The sequence below is a fragment of the Cherax quadricarinatus genome, chromosome 38, assembly GCF_038502225.1.
Source record: "Cherax quadricarinatus isolate ZL_2023a chromosome 38, ASM3850222v1, whole genome shotgun sequence".
Classification (NCBI taxonomy): domain Eukaryota; kingdom Metazoa; phylum Arthropoda; class Malacostraca; order Decapoda; family Parastacidae; genus Cherax; species Cherax quadricarinatus.
This window is the reverse complement of record NC_091329.1, coordinates 555,001-581,762: the sequence shown is the minus strand read 5'-3', so window position 1 is coordinate 581,762 and position 26,762 is coordinate 555,001. Positions and strand designations below refer to the sequence as shown.

At 43.9% G+C, this 26,762-nt stretch overlaps 1 protein-coding gene across 5 annotated transcripts in view; it reads right to left on the bottom strand.

Annotated features, from left to right (window-relative positions):
* Window positions 1-411: 411 nt before the first annotated feature.
* The window catches only part of LOC128692932 (N-fatty-acyl-amino acid synthase/hydrolase PM20D1), a gene marked incomplete at its 3' end in the record, with an annotated part of 98,867 nt that continues 72,516 nt past the window's right edge, over window positions 412-26,762 (bottom strand). For all 5 annotated transcript variants that reach the window (XM_070091980.1, XM_070091981.1, XM_070091983.1 and 2 more), the window contains 8 exon segments: window positions 412-532; window positions 1,631-1,747; window positions 4,743-4,883; window positions 9,829-10,024; window positions 13,601-13,734; window positions 19,123-19,209; window positions 23,353-23,526; window positions 24,018-24,094. In XM_070091980.1, coding sequence (XP_069948081.1) covers window positions 412-532; window positions 1,631-1,747; window positions 4,743-4,883; window positions 9,829-10,024; window positions 13,601-13,734; window positions 19,123-19,209; window positions 23,353-23,526; window positions 24,018-24,094 — 1,047 coding nt within the window.

Here is a 26,762-nt window from a genome sequence, read left to right as displayed (position 1 = left end):
TGACAATTATTGAAATATTTTGTTATATTCCAAGTGTATAGGAAACTGCTAGATACTGCAATACTTTTATTATTTCTACCATTTTATTAACCTTAACATGTTAATATCTCTTGGTTTTCAATATTTCTTCTTTCAGCGTACTATTATTTTATTAGTCTACTAATAGTACTTCTAATAGTCTATCCTTACCTGTATTGGTCTACTAATATTACATTTAATAGCCTATCATTACTTCTGTTAGCCTGTTATTATCCTACTACAGTTAACTGTATTATTTTATAATTTATATTAGACAATATATTCATTGTGTTGTGGGGCATATGTATGCGTGTGTACCCACTGATTTGTAATTGCATGGGTCGAGACATAGCTCCTGGCCCCGTCTCTTCGCTGTTGTGTATGAATACACACCTGGTGCTGTGACGGTTGACGGGAAGTGGTGATGTATGGCAGCAGTGATGAGTCGCCATCCGTCCACCTCAGCGCCGTACGGTGACACAGGGAGAGGACGCATCCCGTCCTTCACATTCAGCTACTCCATACCACAACACAACACACACATTAATATAAATATTCTTTTATTCAGTCTTAGACATAAATATTTATAATATCCTTTATTTACGGAGTTATTCCCTGTACCAATTAACTGGGCAGTGCCTCCTGTTCTGGGTGAACCTAAGCACTGATAAATTAGACACATGTGCAACTCTTGGGTATCTTGGGTATCAATAAAGATACCCAAGAGTTGCACATGTGTCTAATTTATCAACATGTCGGTTCTCTGAACCATTCATCTACAAACCTAAACACTGTTCACAACCACCTTGGCTAATAATAATAATAATAATAACATCCATTTCAGTTACTATCTATCTCAGATGTTACAGTACTCAGGAATAAACCAATTACAACAAATGTCGAATGCTGCTAAACTTTCCTTAAAGATATTTACAGCGTTCATAAATATTTATGGTGCTAATTCCATATTTCTGTTACCCATTATATTCTAAAGCTATAAATCCCGAATGTATTAAACTTAAAAATATACACAACATTATTTCCCTTCTTAATATAAATTTTGTTGAACTGGTTATATAGAAGTTCAAATTAACTTTTATTCAGTGAACCCGTAAATAAACCCTGAGAAATGGTAGGAAATGAGGATTGATCCGAAGAGGTCGAGGGTAGCTCTAACTCTTCGAATCAAGAGCACCTGAGCAGTATGGAGGCACCTCCTCCTCGAAGAGTATGGTGAGGGTTAAGAGCAAGGTGTGTGGACCAGGTGCGTGATGAACCACGCTGAGCATTATAAATAGACTGGTGGTCGATATTATAATAAGACTTGATCAGCTAAATTGTGGGGACTACTGACCTTAACTGTGGGGTGTCACTGATCTTAACTGTGGGGGTCAGTGATCTTAAATGTTAGAATTAGACTCGGTAACCCCACAGTACCTTTAACTGTGAGGTTACTGAGTCTAATTCTAACTGTAGAGCCACTGATCCTAAATGTGGAACCACTGATCCGAACTGTGGAACCATTGATTCTAACTGGAGCCACTAATCCTAACTATGGAACCACTGATCCTAACTGTGGGGGGTCACCGACACTAATTGCCATGTCACTAACCTTGACGGTGGGATCGTCGATAATATAACGGTCGTAGTCAAGGACGTCTTCAAGGTTGTGTGATGAGTGGATGCGATGGTTCACCACAGCACTGGCTGATGTGGGCACCACATTTTCCTGGTATATGCATAATTTGCTTTATTCTAGATTTATTTAACCCAGAAAGCCATACCAAAGTATAATGTTAAATTTCCATCCTTAGAGTGCGACTAACATCTAGGTACCTAGTTACTGCTGGGTGAATAAAGGGCTCCAGAGGCAAGGACTCAGTAAAGTCGGTCAGTAAGAGTTAAAAGGCAAGTCCATGAGCTCTGAAAATACAACTAGGTAAGTATATGAGTGCATAATGACCTCACACACACACAAAACGCGCGAGCGCGCGCACACGCGCACACACACACACACACACACACACACACACACACACACACACACCAGAGGAGCTCACTCGAGTAGAGCAAAGTTACTGGTTATGGGAGATTTCAACCACAGGGAGACTGGGAAAACCTGGAACCACATGGGAGTCCCGAAACACTGAGAGCCAAGATGATGGATGTGGTGCCGGAAAACCTCATGCACCAACATGTTAGGGACACTACCAGAGAGGGGAGAATGAACCAGCAAGACTGGACCTCGTGTTCACCCTGAGTAACTCAGACATTGAGGACATCACACATGAAAGGCCCCTTGGAGCTAGTGATCACATGGTTCTAAGCTTTGAATACATCGTAGAGCTATAAGTGAAGAGGGTAACAGGAGTAGAAAGGGAAAAGGCAAACTATAAAAGGGGGGACTACACAGGTATGAGGAACTTTCTGCAGGAGGTTCAGTGGGACAGAGTTGGTAGGAAAATCAATAAACGAAATGATAGGCTACGTAACAACAAAACGCAAGGAGGCATTTGAAAGGTTTGTTCCCAAGGGCAACAGAAATGGGAAGACCAGAATGAGCCCTTGGTTTACCCGAAGGTGTAGGGAGGCAAAAACTAAGTGCACTAAAGCATGGAAAAGTACAGAAGGCAAAGGACCCAGGAAAATAGAGATTAGTCGAAGAGCCAGAAACGAGTATGCACAGATAAGGAGGAAGGCCCAGCGACAGTACGAAAACAACATAGCACTGAAAATCAAGTCTGACCCGAAACTGCTTTATAGCCACATCAGGAGGTAGACAACAGTCAAGGACCAGGTAATCAGGCTGAGGAAAGAAGGTGAGGAGCTCACAAGAAACGAAGTGAGAAGCTCAACACGAGATTTAAGGAAGTATTTAACAGTGGAGACAGAAGGGACACTGGGAAGACAAAACAGAGGGGCACACCAACAAGGGATATACCAACAAGTGTTGGATGAAATGCACACAACCGAGGAGGTGGTGAGGAAGCTGCTGAGTGACCTTGATACCTCAAAGGCGGTGGGACCGGACATTTCTCCGTGGGTCCTTAGAGAGGGAGCAGAGACACTGTGTGTGCCACTAACCACAATTTTCAACACATCTCTTGAAACTGGGCAACTACTTGAGGTATGGAAGACGGCAAATGTAGTCCTCATCTTTAAGAAAGGAGACAGAAACGAGGCACTAAACTATAGACCAGTGTCACTGGCGTATATAGTATGCAAAGTCATGGAGAATATTATCAGGAGGAGAGTGGTGGAGGACCTGGAACGGAATAAGACTATAAACGACAACCAGAACGAATTCAGGGAAGGCAAATCCTGTGTCACAAACCTACTGGAGTTTTATGGCAAGGTAACACAAGACATGAGAGAGAGGGGTGGGATGATTGCATTTTCTTGGACTGCATGAAGGCCTTCGACACAGTTCCTCATAAGAGATTAGTGCAGAAGCTAGAGGATCAGGCACGTATAACAGGAAGGGCACTGCAATGAATCAGAGAATACCTGACAGGGAGGCAACAGCGAGTCATGGTACGTGATGAGGTATCACAGTGGGCGCCTGTGACGAGCGGGGTCCCACAGGGGTCAGTCCTGGGACCAGTGCTATTTTTGGTATATGTGAATGACATGACGGAACGGATAGACTCAGAAGTGTCCCCGTTTGCAGATGATGTGAAGTTAATGAGGAGAATTAAATCAGATGCGGATCAGGCAGGACTACAAAGAGACCTGGACAGGCTGGACGAGTAGTCCAGCAAATGGTTCCTAGAATTTAACCCCGCCAAATGCAAAGTCATGAAGATCGGGGAAGGGCAAAGAAGACCGGAGACAGAGTATAGGCTAGGTGGCCAAAGACTGCAAACCTCACTCAAGGAGAAAGATATAGGAGTTAGTATAATACAGAGAACGTCTCCGGAAGCACACATTAACCAGGTAACTGCTGCAGCATATGGGCGCCTGGCAAACCTGAGAATAGCATTCCGATACCTCAATAAGGAATCGTTCAAGATTCTGTACACCGTGTACGACAGGCCCATACTGGAATACACAGCACCAGTTTGAAACCCACACCTGGTCAAGCACGTCAAGAAATTAGAGAAAATGCAAAAGTTTGCAACAAGGCTAGTTCCAGAGCTAAGGGGAATGTCCTACGAACAGAGGTTAAGGGAAATCGGCCTGACGACACTGGAGGGCAGGAGGGTCAGGGGAGACATGATAACGACATACAAAATACTGCTTGGGATAGATAAGGTGGACATAGACAGGATGTTCCAGAGATGGGATACAGAAACAAAGGGTCACAACTGGAAGTTGAAAACTCAGATGAGTCAAAAGGGATGTTAGGAAGTATTTCTACAGCCATAGAGTTGTTAGGAAGTGGAATAGTCTGGTAAGTGATGTAGTGGAGGCAGGAACCATACATAGTTTTAAGACAAGGTATGATGAAGCTCATGGAGCAGGGAGAGAGAGGACCCAGTAGTGGTCAGTGAAAAGGCGGGGCCAGGAGCTGAGTTTTGACCCCTGCAACCACAAATAGGTGAGTACACACACACACTGAAGCCAACTGTTAGAGTCGTGATGGTCACCAGGTCGTACACATTGTTTGGGCGACTGCTGGAGTCGTGATGGTCAATAGATTCAACTCAAATCAACATGAATGGGATACCAGGAGCATAGCTTTGCTTTTGTAGGTACAAGTAGGTAATTACGTTCACACTCACCTTGGTTCCAGCACGGACTATGGTGACTGCGGTGGTGGTGCGGACTAGAGCGTTGGTGTCGCGCCTGCCGGCCATCACCGCCTGTACCAGGGGCTTGAAGAGCCACAAGTTGGCATAGACCAGCTTGTGTGGCCACGACGCCTGCAGGAGACAACACAAGGAATCTTACATGTTTTTCACGTACACATTGCTGGGACCTGGGCCACTACCCCTCTGGTGGTGATTGAGAGAGTGTCACAACGCGTGTGATGGGCTGGTTAATAGTTTTTATTGTTGTGACTGTAGAGAGGCAGTGCGACGACGTACTGTATGTGGTGGTAGTAGCGGTAGTTGCATTAGTGGTAGCAGTAGTACCAATAGCAGTAGAAAGGTATGTCAAAATGTGTGGAGTGTTGCTGGTTGTTGTAGTTGAGGCCTTGTCAACTTGTGTGAGTTTATAATAATGTTACTTCTGGTGAAACAACGAAGGTAGTACTAAGTTTTAGAGAAAGCTCCGTATATTAGAGCACGTGAAATCTTTCCCTTCTTCATCTTCCAAAAATACAGGGACATGAAGGAAGATATAAAACTGATGACTTATTTATTATGGAGATAGGACTAAGTTTCAAAAGCTGCTGACGACTTCATTATACTGAGAGTATAAGGGGAGAGTCCAGAAAACCTGCTGACGACTACGTTATTCTGAGAACAGCTGGGAAAGGTTTCAAGAGCTGTTCTTGTCCTCTGAAAAATACATTGTTAGCATATTTATGCCATGTACTGTTCTTGTAGCTTGTCTTCCTAAAAAAAAACAAGTAAGGAAATCATAAGAATGCCACTATAACTTTGAACGGGCGCGGGTACAAAAATATAAAAATATATTACCAGAAGCACGTTGTATCATGTTTATCTACATAATTTACTTACAAAATATTAATGTTTTCAGCATAACATAAGAGTACAGCCACTATCAACAAGGACCTGTACTTAGTTTCATTGCGCAGTATCATTCTGCCTCATTATTATTTATTTTTTTTTATTATTATCACACTGGCCGATTCCCACCAAGGCAGGGTGGCCCGAAAAAGAAAAACTTTCACCATCATTCACTCCATCACTGTCTTGCCAGAAGGGTGCTTTACACTACAGTTTTTAAACTGCAACATTAACACCCCTCCTTCAGAGTGCAGGCACTGTACTTCCCATCTCCAGGACTCAAGTCCGGCCTGCCGGTTTCCCTGAGCCCCTTCATAAATGTTACTTTGCTCACACTCCAACAGCACGTCAAGTATTAAAAACCATTTGTCTCCATTCACTCCTATCAAACACGCTCACGCATGCCTGCTGGAAGTCCAAGCCCCTCGCACACAAAACCTCCTTTACCCCCTCCCTCCAACCTTTCCTAGGCCGACCCCTACCCCGCCTTCCTTCCACTACAGACTGATACACTCTTGAAGTCATTCTGTTTCGCTCCATTCTCTCTACATGTCCGAACCACCTCAACAACCCTTCCTCAGCCCTCTGGACAACAGTTTTGGTAAGCCCGCACCTCCTCCTAACTTCCAAACTACGAATTCTCTGCATTATATTCACACCACACATTGCCCTCAGACATGACATCTCCACTGCCTCCAGCCTTCTCCTCGCTGCAACATTCATCACCCATGCTTCACACCCATATAAAAGCGTTGGTAAAACTATACTCTCATACATTCCCCTCTTTGCCTCCAAGGACAAAGTTCTTTGTCTCCACAGACTCCTAAGTGCACCACTCACTCTTTTCCCCTCATCAATTCTATGATTCACCTCATCTTTCATAGACCCATCCGCTGACACGTCCACTCCCAAATATCTGAATACATTCACCTCCTCCATACTCTCTCCCTCCAATCTGATATTCAATCTTTCATCACCTAATCTTTTTGTTATCCTCATAACCTTACTCTTTCCTGTATTCACCTTTAATTTTCTTCTTTTGCACACCCTACCAAATTCATCCACCAATCTCTGCAACTTCTCTTCAGAATCTCCCAAGAGCACAGTGTCATCAGCAAAGAGCAGCTGTGACAACTCCCACTTTGTGTGTGATTCTTTATCTTTTAACTCCACGCCTCTTGCCAAGACCCTCGCATTTACTTCTCTTACAACCCCATCTATAAATATATTAAACAACCACTGTGACATCACACATCCTTGTCTAAGGCCTACTTTTACTGGGAAATAATTTCCCTCTTTCCTACATACTCTAACTTGAGCCTCACTATCCTCGTAAAAACTCTTCACTGCTTTCAGTAACCTACCTCCTACACCATACACTTGCAACATCTGCCACATTGCCCCCCTATCCACCCTGTCATATGCCTTTTCCAAATCCATAAATGCCACAAAGACCTCTTTAGCCTTATCTAAATACTGTTCACTTATATGTTTCACTGTAAACACCTGGTCCACACACCCCCTACCTTTCCTAAAGCCTCCTTGTTCATCTGCTATCCTATTCTCCGTCTTACTCTTAATTCTTTCAATAATAACTCTACCATACACTTTACCAGGTATACTCAGCAGACTTATCCCCCTATAATTTTTGCACTCTCTTTTATCCCCTTTGCCTTTATACAAAGGAACTATGCATGCTCTCTGCCAATCCCTAGGTACCTTACCTCTTCCATACATTTATTAAATAATTGCACCAACCACTCCAAAACTATATCCCCACCTGCTTTTAACATTTCTATCTTTATCCCATCAATCCCGGCTGCCTTACCCCCTTTCATTTTACCTACTGCCTCACGAACTTCCCCCACACTCACAACTGGCTCTTCCTCACTCCTACAAGATGTTATTCCTCCTTGTCCTATACACGAAATCACAGCTTCCCTATCTTCATCAACATTTAACAATTCCTCAAAATATTCCCTCCATCTTCCCAATACCTCTAACTCTCCATTTAATAACTCGCCTCTCCTATTTTTAACTGACAAATCCATTTGTTCTCTAGGCTTTCTTAACTTGTTAATCTCACTCCAAAACTTTTTCTTATTTTCAACAAAATTTGCTGATAACATCTCACCCACTCTCTCATTTGCTCTCTTTTTACATTGCTTCACCACTCTCTTAACCTCTCTCTTTTTCTCCATATACTCTTCCCTCCTTGCATCACTTCTACTTTGTAAAAACTTCTCATATGCTAACTTTTTCTCCCTTACTACTCTCTTTACATCATCATTCCACCAATCGCTCCTCTTCCCTCCCGCACCCACTTTCCTGTAACCACAAACTTCTGCTGAACACTCTAACACTACATTTTTAAACCTACCCCATACCTCTTCGACCCCATTGCCTATGCTCTCATTAGCCCATCTATCCTCCAATAGCTGTTTATATCTTACCCTAACTGCCTCCTCTTTTAGTTTATAAACATTCACCTCTCTCTTCCCTGATGCTTCTATTCTCCTTGTATCCCATCTACCTTTTACTCTCAGTGTAGCTACAACTAGAAAGTGATCTGATATATCTGTGGCCCCTCTATAAACATGTACATCCTGAAGTCTACTCAACAGTCTTTTATCTACCAATACATAATCCAACAAACTACTGTCATTTCGCCCTACATCATATCTTGTATACTTATTTATCCTCTTTTTCTTAAAATATGTATTACCTATAACTAAACCCCTTTCTATACAAAGTTCAATCAAAGGGCTCCCATTATCATTTACACCTGGCACCCCAAACTTACCTACCACACCCTCTCTAAAAGTTTCTCCTACTTTAGCATTCATGTCCCCTACCACAATTACTCTCTCACTTGGTTCAAAGGCTCCTATACATTCACTTAACATCTCCCAAAATCTCTCTCTCTCCTCTGCATTCCTCTCTTCTCCAGGTGCATACACGCTTATTATAACCCACTTCTCGCATCCAACCTTTACTTTAATCCACATAATTCTTGAATTTACACATTCATATTCTCTTTTCTCCTTCCATAACTGATCATTCAACATTACTGCTACCCCTTCCTTTGCTCTAACTCTCTCAGATACTCCAGATTTAATCCCATTTATTTCCCCCCACTGAAACTCCCCTACCCCCTTCAGCTTTGTTTCGCTTAGGGCCAAGACATCCAACTTCTTTTCATTCATAACATCAGCAATCATCTGTTTCTTGTCATTCGCACTACATCCACGCACATTTAAGCATCCCAGTTTTATAAAGTTTTTCTTCTTCTCTTTTTTAGTAAATGTCTACAGGAGAAGGGGTTACTAGCCCATTGCTCCCGGCATTTTAGTCGCCTCATACGACACGCATGGCTTACGGAGGAAAGATTCTTTTCCACTTCCCCATGGACATTATTATTATTACATTTATGGGGTCATACAGCGCCTTGAGGGAATGGAAAGTATTCAGGCTTGATTCGAGGAATTAGAGCACAGGTTCAATTCCTTTGATCAAGAGCCCCTCGTCGGCATCAAGGAACTTCCACCATCATCATTATATCTATGACCATAATTTTTAAGGGGGGTGGACCGGTAAGCCAGCGCAGGTCATCATCTGACTAAGACCGGCGTCAGGAAACACTTGTCCTGTTTCCTGACAAACCTTACCTATCCTAACCCCGCTGTATGACCCTAGTAGGTTTAGCGCTTCCTTTTGATTATAATGATAATTACCTAACCTAAGGAACATCCCTCGAGGGGTCTTATTCCTTTAATATGCTAGACATTGTGGTACTAGGAACAATGGGTCACAGTCACTTTATTTAATAGGCATTTTGGATAAAAAACAATACAGGAACAGGCACCTGAAAACAGTTGTTGCACTATTGCCTTATTAAATGTTGTATATATCAGTGGAACCACAATGTGATATACGTAATACAATCATACGGAATGGTAGTTACATTCCAGAAGCTTTTGTGATCTCTGTCACATTCCTTGAGAATGTGATGCCGAGGTCACGGAAGCCCTCGAAATTTCATCTTCATCCATGGAGATGACAGGATTCACTTTGGAACGGTGTGGAAATGTGTGATGCGCAGCATCAAGATAGCACATAATTTTAATAATAATAAAAAACAAGTAGGAGTGCACAGTAGTGTAAAGCTGACCTTGGGTGCAATGTAGGCGAAGAAGTCGGCCTCAGGTCCCTGGCCGAACATGGCAGGTTGCTGGTAGGTCTCCAGCTTGCTGACGGCGGCGGCGAGGCGGGCGATTACAGAGTTGCGGGGCGGAATGGACGAGTGTCCTCCCTCACCCTCCACCTCCATGTTAAGAGTCAGGTAACCCTTCTCTGTCACGCCGATCCTGAGAACACAAGGTCACAGGAAACCACACCTTTATCACCCCACAACCTTACCAAAATATGTTTACTATATAAGTGTGCCCCGCACCCCGCTTGAAGAAAAAAAAAAGTAAAGGGACTCGCTCCGAGTATAATTAATGATTTATTAATGGGTATATAAAGGCAAAGTGCCGACCCGTCTGGGTGTAAAGACAGTATGGAGAACAAGCTTTAACTGGAACAACGTTTCACTGAGGCTTAACCTATTTGCATCACTATTCATATGTCTTAGGATTTCAGTGATTACAATCACCCCCTGTAATGTTCCTGCCTGAATCTTATATTTGTATAGTTACATTCTGAAAGACTAAATTGACATTCAACTTACAACTACAATGGGCAGTCTCTTCCAGCTTTACCTACGTAATATTCTTGATGTATTGTTCCTTCAGACTGTATTTAGTTTCAGAATCTACTTCATATTTCCATTACGTAGTCTTCAGTCAAAAGATACAGTTAGTAACCTTGCTTTTATATAAAATTGTTCAGCCTAAATGTAATAACGTTATAGTGACTTCTGTGTTACTTTTTAACAAACCTGGCGTGAATGTTGAGGTTGGTGTCCAGGGGGGAGGCAGGAAGAAAAAAAAGGGGAGAGAGAGGAAAGAAAATCCGCGATAAACAGTGTATAAGAAAATTACGTATACCTGCAGTGTGCAGCTACCCTATTGATGTATTCTGTTAGCTGGTTACAGTATAGGAATACCAGCAGTGTGTAGCTACGCTTTTCTACAAAAGTTACATGTTGTTAATATAAAATGTTTCCCTGTTATATGCCGCCATGCAGGATGAGTTTTATATGTGAAGTAATGAAATGTGTCTGGGAGGCGTTTGAACCTGCCGTTCCTGCAGAGCTGGAGTTACTATTACGTGGGATTACCACTTCTCAGGATGGTCTATCCTCCCTCTACACGCACACACACACACACACACACACACACACACACACACACACACACACACACACACACACACACACACACACACACACATACACACACACATGATGATGATGTGAAGTTAATGAGGAGAATTAAATCAGATGAGGATCAGGCAGGCCTTCAAAGAGACCTGTTCAGGCTGGACACGTGGTCCAGCAACTGGCTTCTCGAATTCAACCCTGCCAAATGCAAAGTCATGAAGATCGGAGAGGGGCAAAGAAGACCGCAGACAGAGTATAGGCTAGGTGGCCAACGACTGCAAACCTCGCTCAAGGAGAAAGATCTTGGCGTGAGTATAACACCGAGCACGTCTCCAGAGGTACACATCAACCAGATAACTGCTGCAGCATATGGGCGCCTGGCAAACCTGAGATTAGCATTCCGATACCTAAGTAAGGAATATTTCAGGATACTGTACACCGAGTACGTCAGGCCCATACTAGAGTATGCACCACCAGTTTGGAACCCGCACCGGGTCAAGCACGTTAAGAAATTAGAGAAAGTGCAAAGGTTTGCGACAAAGTTAGTTCCAGAGCTAAGGGGAATGTCCTACGAAGAAAGGTTAAGGGAAATAGGCCTGACGACACTGGAGGACAGGAGGGTTAGGGGAGACATGATAACGACATATAAAATACTGCGTGGAATAGACAAGGTGGACAGAGACAAGATGTTCCAGAGATGGGACATAAACAACCTGGAGTTTACCTGGAGAGAGTTCCGGGGGTCAACGCCCCCGCGGCCCGGTCTGTGACCAGGCCTCCTTAGGTCAGTGTCCCAGGATGCGACCCACACCAGTCGACTAACACCCAGGTACCCATTTTACTGATGGGGAACATAGACAACAGGTGGAAAGAAACACGTCCAATGTTTCTACTCTGGCTGGGAATCGAACCCAGGCCCTCACCGTGTGAAGCGAGAGCGTTAACCACCAGGCCACCAGAGCCACCCAGGCCACCAGAGCCACAACAAGGGGTAACTCTTGGACTCAGATGAGTCAAAGGGATGTTAGGGAGCATTTCTTCAGTCATAGAGTGGTCAGGAAGTGGAACAGTCCGGCGAGTGATGTAGTGGAGGCAGGAACCATACATAGCTTTAAGACGAGGTATGATGAAGCTCATGGAGCAGGGAGAGAGAGGACCTAGAAACGTTCAGTGAAGAGGCGGGGCCAGGAGCTGAGTCTCGACCCCTGCAACTACAATTAGGTGAGTACACACACACACACACACACACACACACACACACACACACACACACACACACACACACACACACACACACACACACACACACACACACACTGAGGGGGGTGGTGATGATAAGGATATCACCACCACTGGGCAACCCCCTTCTCGCAACATGACGTATACACATTCAGAACATTCTCGCAACAAGAGAAACACACGTTCAGAACATTCTCGCACTAAGAAGTACACACATTCAGAATTCAACATTCCCTATTTTCCCTCGCTACCAGACCTACCGTGGCCAGTTTCTGTAATTTGTGGAAAAATAGAGAGCGTAACAAGTTAACGTTGAACAATACTTAAAAAACTGGCATCATCAGAGAGAAAGAGAGAGAGAGAGAGAGAGAGAGAGAGAGAGAGAGAGAGAGAGAGAGAGAGAGAGAGAGAGAGAGAGAGAGAGAGAGAGAGAGAGAGAGAGAGAGAGAGAGAGAGAGAGAGAGAGAGAAAGAGAGAGAGAGAGAGAGAGGGAGAGAGGTAACAGACGCGGTGATGCAGGTTGCTTGCAGGTGCCCCCCATCAGGTGCCTGGCACCCTCCTGACGCGGAGGGTTCCACACCAAGACCAATTGTGAAGGGTGCCATCCAGTAATGACGCCTTGCTGAGGGGTCACACCCACGTCTCTGTGTGATGACACCACAGCAAGCTGCTGGGTGATGTCCAGGGTGATGTCCAGGGTGATGTCCAGGGCGATGTCCAAGGTGATCAGGGTGATGTCCAGGGAAGGTATAATTCCTGAAGTACTTCCTAACATCCCTGAAGAAGTACTTCCTAACATCCCTGAAGAAGCACTTCCTAACATCCCTGAAGAAGCACTTCCTAACATCCCTGAAGAAGTACTTCCTAACATCCCTGAAGAAGCACTTCTTAACATCACTGAAGAAGTACTTCCTAACATCCCTGAAGAAGCACTTCTTAACATCACTGAAGAAGTACTTCCTAACATCCCTGAAGAAGTACTTCCTAACATCTCTGAAGAAGCACTTCTTAACATCTCTGAAGAAGTACTTCCTAACATCCCTGAAGAAGTACTTCCTAACATCCCTGAAGAAGTACTTCCTAACATCCCTGAAGAAGTACTTCCTAACATCCCTGAAGAAGCACTTCTTAACATCTCTGAAGAAGTACTTCCTAACATCCCTGAACAAGTACTTCCAAACATCTCTGAAGAAGTACTTCCTAACATCCCTGAAGAAGTAATTCCTGACATCCCTGAAGGGATAGGTGGAGTAGGAGTTACAGGGGTGGAGTAGGAGGTACAGGGGTCTAGCAGGAGGTACAAGGGTCTAGTAGGAGGAACAGGGATCTAGTAGGAGGTACAGGGATCTAGTAGGAGGTACAGAAGGATGATACTCACATGGCGATGGGAACATCCATGCCGGTGAGGACCTTGTCGAGTACTGGGAGTCCCTCGTCCAGTAGAAAGTCGAGCTTCACCCCGCGAGCTTCTAGTACCTTAGCTATGTGACCCGCACCATCTGCTCCATGCACCTATGTACACACACACACACACATATATATATATATATATATATACATATATATATATATATATATATATATATATATATATATATACATATATATATATATATAGTCACGAAAGCACTTGTAATTTCTCTATTCTTACACAGTGGCTGCTTTGCATATATATATATATATATATATATATATATATATATATATATATATATATATATATATATATATATATATATATATATATATATATTATAATTAGGTAGATGGCGAGAATATTTTGAGGAACTTTTAAATGTTGAGGAAGAAAGGGAGGCGGTAATTTCATGCACTGGCCAGGGAGGTATAACATCTTTTAGGAGTGAAGAAGAGCAGAATGTAAGTGTGGTGGAGGTACGTGAGGCATTACGTAGAATGAAAGGGGGTAAAGCAGCTGGAACTGATGGGATCATGACAGAAATGTTAAAAGCAGGGGGGGATATAGTGTTGGAGTGGTTGGTACCTTTGTTTAATAAATGTATGAAATTGGGGAAGGAACCTAGGGATTGGCGGAAAGCATGTATAGTCCCTTTATATAAAGGGAAAGGGGACAAAAGAGATTGTAAAAATTATAGAGGAATAAGTTTACTGAGTATACCAGGAAAAGTATACGGTAGGGTTATAATTGAAAGAATTAGAGGTAAGACAGAATGTAGAATTGCGGATGAGCAAGGAGGCTTCAGAGTGGGTAGGGGATGTGTAGATCAAGTGTTTACATTGAAGCATATATGTGAACAGTATTTAGATAAAGGTAGGGAAGTTTTTATTGCATTTATGGATTTAGAAAAGGCATATGATAGAGTGGATAGAGGAGCAATGTGGCAGATGTTGCAAGTTTATGGAATAGATGGTAAGTTACTAAATGCTGTAAAGAGCTTTTATGAGGATAGTGAGGCTCAGGTTAGGGTGTGTAGAAGAGAGGGAGACTACTTCCCGGTAAAAGTAGGTCTTAGGGATGTGTAATGTCACCATGGTTGTTTAATATATTTATAGATGGGGTTGTAAAAGAAGTAAATGCTAGGGTGTTCGGGAGAGGGGTGGGATTAAATTATGGGGAATCAAATTCAAAATGGGAATTGACACAGTTACTTTTTGCTGATGATACTGTGCTTATGGGAGATTCTAAAGAAAAATTGCAAAGGTTAGTGGATGAGTTTGAGAGTGTGTGTAAAGGTAGAAAGTTGAAAGTGAACATAGAAAAGAGTAAGGTGATGAGGGTATCAAATGATTTAGATAAAGAAAAATTGGATATCAAATTGGGGAGGAGGAGTATGGAAGAAGTGAATGTTTTCAGATACTTGGGAGTTGACGTGTCGGCGGATGGATTTATGAAGGATGAGGGTAATCATAGAATTGATGAGGGAAAAAAGGTGAGTGGTGCGTTGAGGTATATGTGGAGTCAAAAAACGTTATCTATGGAGGCAAAGAAGGGAATGTATGAAAGTATAGTAGTACCAACACTCTTATATGGATGTGAAGCTTGGGTGGTAAATGCAGCAGCGAGGAGACGGTTGGAGGCAGTGGAAATGTCCTGTCTAAGGGCAGTGTGTGGTGTAAATATTATGCAGAAAATTCGGAGTGTGGAAATTAGGAGAAGGTGTGGAGTTAATAAAAGCATTAGTCAGAGGGCAGAAGAGGGGTTGTTGAGGTGGTTTGGTCATTTAGAGAGAATGGATCAAAGTAGAATGACATGGAAAGCATATAAATCTATAGGGGAAGGAAAGAGGGGTAGGGGTCGTCCTCGAAAGGGTTGGAAAGAGGGGGTAAAGGAGGTTTTGTGGGCGAGGGGCTTGGACTTCCAGCAAGCGTGCATGAGCGTGTTAGATAGGAGTGAATGGAGACGAATGATACTTGGGACCTGACGATCTGTTGGAGTGTGAGCAGGGTAATATTTAGTGAAGGGATTCAGGGAAACCGGTTATTTTCATATAGTCGGACTTGAGTCCTGGAAATGGGAAGTACAATGCCTGCACTTTAAAGGAGGGGTTTGGGATATTGGCAGTTTGGAGGGATATGTTGTGTATCTCTATACGTATATGCTTCTAAACTGTTGTATTCTGAGCACCTCTGCAAAAGCAGTGATAATGTGTGAGTTTGGTGAAAGTGTTGAATGATGATGAAAGTATTTTCTTTTTGGGGATTTTCTTTCTTTTTTGGGTCACCCTGCCTCGGTGGGAGACGACCGACTTGTTGAAATATATATATATATATATATATATATATATATATATATATATATATATATATATATATATATATATACATATATATAATGTCGTGCCGAATAGGTATAACTTGCAATTTTGGCTTAAATAGCAACGCTCTTCTTGCCGAACAAGGAAAGCGAAAATTTGAGTATGCAATAATTTCGCAAAAATCACTCTGAGCCTAACGAAAAAAATATATTATGTTTGTTTATTAAATTATTGTAAACTTATCTAAAATATATTTAGTTGGATTAGGCTAAATTAAATTGCGCTTGTTATAAGGTCAGGTAAGTTTCTAAGGTTGTTTTGGTAAAAAAATATTAATTTTTACATTAACATAAATGAAAAAATGTATCTTTAAACGTATAAGAGAAAATTTTAGAAAGGACTTAAAAGGGAGGAAGACCAGGCAAATACGATCAGAGGAAGTGGATGGAAGGAGGGTGAGAGAATAACATAAGAACATAAGAAAGGAGGAACACTGCAGGAGGCCTGTTGGCCCATACTAGGCAGGTCCTTTACAATTCGTCCCACTAACAAAACATTTGCCCAACCCAATTTTTAATGCTACCCAAGAAATAAGCTCTGATGTAGATGGAAGTAGATGGAAGGAGGGTGAGAGAATAAGGAAGTGGATGGAAGGAGGGTGAGAGAATAAGAAAGTGGATGGAAGGAGGGTGAGAGAATAAGGAAGTGGATGGAAGGAGGGTGAGAGAATAAGGAAGTGGATGGAAGGAGGGTGAGAGAATAAGGAAGTGGATGGAAGGAGGGTGAGAGAATAAGGAAGTGGATGGAAGAAGGGTGAGAGAATAAGTAAGTAGATGGAAGGAGGGTGAGAGAATAAGGAAGTGGATGGAAGGAGGGTGAGAGAATAAGGAAGTGGATGGAAGGAGGGTGAGAGAATAAGGAAGTGGATGGAAGAAGGGTGAGAGAATAAGTAAGTAGATGGAAGGAGGGTGAGAGAATAAGGAAGTGGATGGAAGGAGGGTGAGAGAATAAGGAAGTGGATGGAAGAAGGGTGAGAGAATAAGTAAGTAGATGGAAGGAGGGTGAGAGAATAAGGAAGTGGATAGAAGGAGGGTGAGAGAATAAGGAATAAGTAAGTAGATGGAAGGAGGGTGAGAGAATAAGGAAGTGGATAGAAGGAGGGTGAGAGAATAAGGAAGTGGATGGAAGGAGGGTGAGAGAATAAGGAAGTGGATGGAAGGAGGGTGAGAGAATAAGGAAGTGGATGGAAGGAGGGTGAGAGAATAAGGAAGTGGATGGAAGGAGAGTGAGAGAATAAGGAAGTGGATGGAAGGAGGGTGAGAGAATAAGGAAGTGGATGGAAGGAGGGTGAGAGAATAAGTAAGTAGATGGAAGGAGGGTGAGAGAATAAGGAAGTGGATGGAAGGAGGGTGAGAGAATAAGTAAGTAGATGGAAGGAGGGTGAGAGAATAAGGAAATGGATGGAAGCAGAGTGAGAGAATAAGGAAGTGGATGGAAGGAGGGTGAGAGAATAAGGAAGTGGATGGAAGGAGGGTGAGAGAATAAGTAAGTAGATGGAAGGAGGGTGAGAGAATAAGGAAGTGGATGGAAGGAGGGTGAGAGAATAAGTAAGTAGATGGAAGGAGGGTGAGAGAATAAGGAAATGGATGGAAGCAGAGTGAGAGAATAAGGAAGTGGATGGAAGGAGGGTGAGAGAATAAGGAAGTGGATGGAAGGAGGGTGAGAGAATAAGTAAGTAGATGGAAGGAGGGTGAGAGAATAAGGAAGTGGATAGAAGGAGGGTGAGAGAATAAGGAAGTAGATGGAAGGAGGGTGAGAGAATAAGGAAGTGGATGGAAGGAGGGTGAGAGAATAAGGAAGTGGATGGAAGGAGGGTGAGAGAATAAGAAAGTAGATGGAAGGAAGGTGAGAGAATAAGGAAGTGGATGGAAGGAGGGTGAGAGAATAAGGAAGTAGATGGAAGGAGGGTGAAAGAATAAGGAAGTGGATGGGAGGGTGAGAGAATAAGGAAGCGGATGGAAGGAGGGTGAGAGAATAAGGAAGTCGATGGAAGGAGGGTGCGAGAATAAGGAAGTGGATGGAAGGAGGGTGAGAGAATAAGGAAGTGGATGGAAGGAGGGTGAGAGAATAAGGAAGTGGATGGAAGGAGGGTGAGAGAATAAGGAAGTGGATGGGAGAGTGAGAGAATAAGGAAGTGGATGGAAGGAGGGTGAGAGAATAAGGAAGTGGATGGAAGGAGGGTGAGAGAATAAGAAAGTGGATGGGAGGGTGAGAGAATAAGGAAGTGGATGGGAGAGTGAGAGAATAAGGAAGTGGATGGAAGGAGGGTGAGAGAATAAGGAAGTGGATGGAAGGAGGGTGAGAGAATAAGGAAGTGGATGGGAGGGTGAGAGAATAAGGAAGTGGATGGAAGGAGGGTGAGAGAAAAAGGAAGTGGATTGAAAGAGGGTGAGAGAATAAGGAAGTAGATGGAAGGAGGGTGAGAGAATAAGGAAGTGGATGGAAGGAGGGTGAGAGAATAAGGAAGTGGATGGAAGGAGGGTGAGAGAATAAGGAAGTGGATGGAAGGAGGGTGAGAGAATAAGAAAGTGGATGGGAGGGTGAGAGAATAAGGAAGTGGATGGGAGAGTGAGAGAATAAGGAAGTGGATGGAAGGAGGGTGAGAGAATAAGGAAGTGGATGGAAGGAGGGTGAGAGAATAAGGAAGTGGATGGGAGGGTGAGAGAATAAGGAAGTGGATGAAAGGAGGGTGAGAGAATAACGAAGTGGATTGAAGGAGGGTTAGAGAATAAGGAAGTAGATGGAAGGAGGGTGAGAGAATAAGGAAGTGGATGGAAGGAGGGTGAGACAATAAGGAAGTGGATGGAAGGAGGGTGAGAGAATAAGGAAGTGGATGGAAGGAGGGTGAGAGAATAAGGAAGTAGATGGAAGGAGGGTGAGAGAATAAGTAAGTAGATGGAAGGAGGGTGAGAGAATAAGGAAGTGGATGGAAGGAGGGTGAGAGAATAAGGAAGTAGATGGAAGGAGGGTGAGAGAATAAGGAAGTGGATGGAAGGAGGGTGAGAGAATAAGGAAGTGGATGGAAAGAGGGTGAGAGAATAAGGAAGTGAATGAAAGGAGGGTATGATAATAAGGAAGTGGATGGAAGAAGAGAGTGAGTACTCACCTCCTCGTCGTGACCAAAGGCGACATAGAAGGAGCGTGTGGGCTGGAAGTCTGTCTTGGCCAGGTACTGTAGCGCCATAATGATCCCCTGCAACACACTGTGTCTTAGTGCCTATACACACACACACACGAGGACCTAGTAGCGTTCAGTGAAGAGGTGAGGCCAGGAGCTGAGTCTCGACCCCCTGCAACCACAATTAGGTGAGTACATACACACACACACACACACACACACACACACACACATAAGGAAACTGAAGGTATGGTACACAAACGCTGATGGAATAACAAATAAGTGGGAGGAGTGACACGAAAGAGTTAAAGAGGCATCACCGGACATCATAGCTCTCACAGAAACCAAGCTTACATGTATGATAACAGATGACATCTTTCCAACGGGATACCAGATCCTGAGGAAAGACAGAGGGAACTGGGGGGCTGCAGGAGTGGCACTGCTGATCAAAAACCGATGGAATTTTGATAAGCTGGAGAGAGGAGACAGCGGAGAAACAAGCGATTACATAGCGGAAACGCTTCACTCTGGAGGTCCCAAGGTGGTAATTGCAGTGATGTATAACCCACCACAGAACAGCAGGAGGCCAAGGCAAGAGTATGACGAGAGCAATAGAGCGATGGTTGACACACTGGCTGCAGTGGCCAGAAGAGTTCATGCATGCAGGGCAAAGCTTCTGATCATGGGTGACTTTAACCACAAGGAGATCGATTGGGAGAACCTGGAGCCACATGGGGGCCAAGATAAATGGAGGGCTAAGATGATGGAGGTGGTACTGGAAAACTTCATGTACCAACACGTAAGGGACACTACAAGAGAGAGAGGAGAGGATGAACCAGCAAGACTGGACCTAGTATTCACCTTGAGTAGTGCAGATATTGAGGTCATCACATATGAAAGACCCCTTGGGGACAGCGATCATGTGGTTTTAAGCTTCGAATACACAGTAGAGCTACAAGTGGAGGAGCAAGCAGGAAGGCCAGGACGAATGAAGCCAAACTACAAGAAAGGGGACTACACGGGAATGAGGAACTTCCTGAATGGGGTTCAATGGGACAGAGAACTGGCAGGGAAGCCAGTTAATGAGATGATGGAATATGTAGCAACAATGTGCAAGGAGGCTGAGGAGAGGTTTGTACCCAAGGGTAACAGGAATAATGAAAAAGCCAGGATGAGCCCATGGTTCACCCAAAGGTGCAGGGAGGCAAAAACCGAGTGTGCTAGGGAATTGAAGAAATATAGAAGGCAAAGGACCCAGGAGAATAAGGACAGCAGTCGTAGAGCCAGAAATGAATATGCACAGATAAGAAGGGAGGCCCAACGACAATATGAAAACGACATGGCAGTGAAAGCCAAATCTGATCCGAAGCTGTTATACAGCCACATCTGGAGGAAAACAACAGTCAAGGACCAGGTAATCCGGCTAAGAAAGGAAGGAGGAGAGACAACAAGAAATGATTGTGAAGTATGTGAGGAACTCAACAAGAGATTCAAAGAAGTGTTCACAGAGGAGACAGAAGGGGCTCCAGAAAGACGGAGAGGTGGGGCACAGCACCAAGTACTGGACACAGTACACACAACCGAGGAAGAAGTGAAGAGGCTTCTGAGTGAGCTAGATACCTCAAAGGCAATGGGGCCGGATAACATCTCTCCATGGGTCCTGAGAGAGGGAGCAGAGGCACTATGTGTACTCCTAACAACAATATTCAATACATCTATCGAAACAGGGAGATTGCCTGAGGCATGGAAGACAGCAAATGTAGTCCCAATCTTTAAAAAAGGAGACAGACATGAAGCACTAAACTACAGATCAGTGTCACTGACATGTATAGTATGCAAAGTCATGGAGAGGATTATGAGGAGAAGAGCGGTGGAACACCTAGAAAGGAATGATCTCATCAACAGCAGCCAACATGGTTTCAGGGACGGGAAATCCTGTGTCACAAACCTACTGGAGTTCTATAACATGGTGACAGCAGTAAGACAAGAGAGAGGGATGGGTGGATTGCATTTTCTTTGACTGCAAGAAGGCGTTTGACACAGTTCCACATAAGAGATTAGTGCAAAAACTGGAGGACCAAGCAGGGATAACAAAGAAGGCACTACAATGGATCAGGGAATACTTGTCAGGAAGACAGCAGCGAGTCATGGTACGTGGCGAGGTGTCAGAGTGGGCACCTGTGACCAGAGGGGTCCCACAGGGGTCAGTCCTAGGACCATTGCTGTTTCTGGTATTTGTGAACGACATGACGGAAGGATTAGACTCCGAAGTGTCCCTGTTTGCAGATGACGTGAAGTTGATGAGAAGGATTCATTCGATCGAAGACCAGGCAGAACTACGAAGGGATCTGGACAGGCTGCAGACCTGGTGCAGCAATTGGCTCAATAGTTCAACCCCACCAAGTGCAAAGTCATGAAGATTGGGGAAGGGCAAAGAAGACCGCAGACGGAGTACAGTCTAGGGGGCCAGAGACTACAAACCTCGCTCAAGGAAAAAGATCTTGGAGTGAGTATAACACCAGGCACATCTCTTGAAGCCCACATCAACCAAATAACGGCTGCAGCATATGGGCGCCTAGCAAACCTCAGAACAGCATTCCGACATCTTAATAAGGAATCGTTCAGGACCCTGTACACCGTCTACGTTAGGCCCATACTGGAGTATGTGACACCAGTTTGGAACCCACACCTAGCCAAGCACGTAAAGAAACTAGAGAAAGTGCAAAGGTTTGCAACAAGATTAGTCCCAGAGCTAAGAGGTATGTCCTACGAGGAGGGGTTAAGGGAAATCAACCTGACGAACCTGGAGGACAGGAGAGTTAGGGGGGACATGATAACGACATACAAAATACTGAGAGGAATTGACAAGGTGGACAAAGACATGATGTTCCAGAGATGGGACACAGCAACAAGGGGACACAGTTAGAAGTTGAAGACACAGATGAATCACAGGGATGTTAGGAAGTATTTCTTCAGCCACAGAGTAGTCAGGAAGTGGAATAGTCTGGGAAACGATGTAGTGGAGGCAGGATCCATATATAGCTTTAAGCAGAGGTATGATAAAGCTCATGGTTCAGGGAGAGTGACCTAGTAGCGACCAGTGAAGAGGCGGGGCCAGGAGCTTGGACTCGACCCCTGCAACCTCAACTAAGTGAGTACAACTAGGTGAGTACACACACACAAAGACGAGGACCTAGTAGCGTTCAGTGAAGAGGTGGGGCCAGGGGCTGAGTTTCGACCCCTGCAACCACAATTAGGTGAGTACACACACACGAACCATACATAGCTTTAAGAAAGGTATGACAAAGCTCAGGAAGCAGTGAGAGAGAGGACCTAGTAGTGATCAGTGAAGAGGCGGAGACAGGAGCTGAGTCTCGACCCCTGCAACTACAGTTAGGCGAGTACACACACACACACACACACACACACACACACACACACACCGACAGAACAGGCGTAGTGTCTAATCGACATGTGCCTAGGACAAAATGGTAACTAACACACACATACACACACGCACACACACGAGGCCTTAGTAGCGTTCAGTGAAGAGGTGGGACCAGGAGCTGAGTCTCGACCCCTGCAGCCACAAATAGCTGAGTACACACTACTTTTTTGATGACTGTTACAGTCTACACAGAAATGTCTAATCTTTTTGAATATTTATACAGCCATCAACAGACATGTGTATAATGTCTTGAAGCTCTCTTCACCGTCTCCGTCACCAGGGACGCTGCTGCCTGCAGTGTTTGTGTTATTACTGTACTGTTACTTGACGGAGGATCGAGCCTCAACCTCGCGATAAGCTGAGTGGCCCACACAGGTTTAGCACTACAGGAGCTTGGACATGGCAAGTGTTTTGTTACACCTGTGTATGACCTCTCTCTCTACTAGTCTTGTAACTATTTTTCAATAACACTAACAAAATTAAGGTGCGCACTACACAGGTGTATTCACTTAGTGCATCACCTCACCACACAATCATAACCATAATTTTTAATGGGATGGATGGGTAAGCCAGTGGAAGGCCTCGGTCAGATGACCAAAAGCTGCAGCTGCGGGTCATCTTGTGACTAAGACCCGCGTCAGGAAACACGTATCCAGTTTTCTGACAAACCTTACCTAACCTAACCTACTCACCTCACATGCACCATCACTATCACCACCATCACTATCACCATCACCATCACTCACCGCAGCTACTCTAACATAACTCACCATAACACCCAGTTTGTTATCAATGGCTCCTCTGCCCCAGATGTACGAGTGTCCCGTGAGAGGATCTGGGAGGATGTGGCCGCCCCAGGGGTCCTGCATCCACTTGTCTGCCTCCACCGGCACCACATCCATGTGACCCATCAACATGTAGGGCTGCAGCTCCTGGGACTTACCCTGTGGATAACCACCAACATATGCTTCACATTACACTGTTCTATACATCGTTTTATATCTGTATACATACACATAATACATATCTGCAGTACACAGTTACAGGAGTAGGTATGAGAAAGATTAGAGACCAGGATTCAGGAGTCACAAGACTCTACCACAAGCAGATAGATATCGGGAGTACACACACATACAAAGTTAAAGACTCAGATGAGTCACAGGGATGTTAGGAAGCACTTCCTCAGTCATAGAGTTGTCAGGATGTTGAATACTCTGGAAAGTGATGTAGTGGATGCAGGAACCATACATAGCTTTAGGAAGAGGTATGATGAAGCTCATGGAGCAGGGAGAGAGTAGACCTAATAGCGACCAGTGAAGAGGCGGGGTCAAGAGTTATGAATTGACCCCTGCAACCACAGTTCGGTGAGTACACACACACACACACACACACACACACACACACACACACACACACACACACAGGGTACACTCACCATGATGGTGAAGAGGAGGCTGTAAGTGTTGATCACTTCCACTCTGATGAACGTAGTGTTAAACACCTCCGGGAAACCTGTACGAAACAAACTATAATTAAAAAGGTTGGATGAAATAATGTATTGGCGAAAAAAATATGAAAATGTAAGATGAATTTGACGAACAAACTTTTAATGGAACAACGTTTCCCCTCTGTGTAGAGTCTTATCAAGTTGTTTCCCTCTGTGTAGAGTCTTATCAAGTTGTTCCCTTCTGTGTAGAGTCTTATCAAGTTGTTTCCCTCTGTGTAGAGTCTTATCAAGTTATATTTTGCTCTGTGTAGAGTCTTATCAAGTTGTTCCCTTCTGTGTAGAGTCTTATCAAGTTGTTTCCCTCTGTGTAGAGTCTTATCAAGTTGTTCCCTTCTGTGTAGAGTCTTATCAAGTTATGTTTCGCTCTGTGTAGTCTTATCAAGTTATATTTCGCTATTTGAAGAGCATTAACAAGTGATGTTTCGCATTGTAAAGAGTTTCATCAAGTCATGATGAGCGAAAAGTCGTCCCACAAAAATGTTCAACTTTGCATAAATTGACAATAATGGTCACGAGTCACATCACAGTCTCCATGACATGACAGTGGTAAAACAGAGTAGACATGACAGTGGTAAAACAGAGTAGACATGACAGTGGTAAAACAGAGAGTAGACATGACAGTGGTAAAACAGAGAGTAGACATGACAGTGGTAAAACAGAGAGTAGACATGACAGTGGTAAAACAGAGAGTAGACATGACAGTGGTAAAACAGAGAGTAGAAATGACAGTGGTAAAACAGAGAGTAGACATGACAGTGGTAAAACAGAGTAGACATGACAGTGGTGAAACAGAGAGTAGACATGACAGTGGTAAAACAGAGAGTAGACATGACAGTGGTAAAACAGAGTAGACATGACAGTGGTGAAACAGAGAGTAGACATGACAGTGGTAAAACAGAGAGTAGACATGACAGTGGTAAAACAGAGAGTAGACATGACAGTGGTAAAACAGAGAGTAGACATGACAGTGGTAAAACAGAGAGTAGACATGACAGTGGTAAAACAGAGTAGACATGACAGTGGTGAAACAGAGAGTAGACATGACAGTGGTAAAACAGAGAGCAGACATGACAGTGGTAAAACAGAGTAGACATGACAGTGGTAAAACAGAGAGTAGACATGACAGTGGTAAAACAGAGAGTAGACATGACAGTGGTAAAACAGAGAGCAGACATGACAGTGGTAAAACAGAGAGAAGACATGACAGTGGTAAAACAGAGAGTAGACATGACAGTGGTAAAACAGAGTAGACATGACAGTGGTGAAACAGAGAGTAGACATGACAGTGGTAAAACAGAGAGCAGACATGACAGTGGTGAAGCAGAGAGCAGACATGACAGTGGTAAAACAGAGAGCAGACATGACAGTGCTAAAACAGAGAGCAGACATGACAGTGGTAAAACAGAGAGCAGACATGACAGTGGTAAAACAGAGAGTAGACATGACAGTGGTAAAACAGAGTAGACATGACAGTGGTGAAACAGAGAGTAGACATGACAGTGGTAAAACAGAGAGCAGACATGACAGTGGTGAAACAGAGAGCAGACATGACAGTGGTAAAACAGAGAGCAGACATGACAGTGCTAAAACAAAGAGCAGACATGACAGTGGTAAAACAGAGAGCAGACATGACAGTGCTAAAACAGAGAGCAGACATGACAGTGGTAAAACAGAGAGCAGACATGACAGTGGTAAAACAGAGAGCAGACTTGACATTGGTAAAACAGAGAGCAGACATGACAGTGCTAAAAGAGAGAGCAGACATGACAGCGGTAAAACAGAGAGCAGACATCGCAGTGGTAAAACAGAGAGCAGACATGACAGTGCTAAAAGAGAGAGCAGACATGACAGTGCTAAAACAGAGAGCAGACATGACAGTGGTGAAACAGAGAGCAGACATGACTGGTGAAACAGAGAGCAGACATGACAGTGGTGAAACGGAGAGCAGACATGACAGTGGTGAAACAGAGAGCAGACATGACAGTGGTGAAACAGAGAGCAGACATGACAGTGGTGAAACAGAGAGCAGACATGACAGTGCTAAAACAGAGTGCAGACATGACAGTAGTAAAACAGAGAGCAGACAGGACAGTGGTAAAACAGAGAGCAGACATGACACTGCTAAAAGAGAGAGCAGATATGACAGTGCTAAAACAGAGAGCAGACATGACAGTGGTAAAACAGAGAGCAGACATGACAGTGCTAAAACAGAGAGCAGACATGACAGTGGTAAAACAGAGAGCAGACATGACAGTGCTAAAACAGAGAGCAGACATGACAGTGGTAAAACAGAGAGCAGACATGACAGTGGTAAAACAGAGAGCAGACATGACAGTGCTAAAACAGAGAGCAGACATGACAGTGCTAAAACAGAGAGCAGACATGACAGTGGTAAAACAGAGAGCAGACATGACAGTGCTAAAAGAGAGAGCAGACATGACAGTGGCAAAACAGAGAGCAGACATGACAGTGCTAAAACAGAGAGCAGACATGACAGTGGTAAAACAGAGAGCAGACATGACAGTGCTAAAACAGAGAGCAGACATGACAGTGCTAAAACAGAGAGCAGACATGACAGTGCTAAAAGAGAGAGCAGACATGACAGTGGTAAAACAGAGAGCAGACATGACAGTTCTAAAACAGAGAGCAGACATGACAGTGGTAAAACAGAGA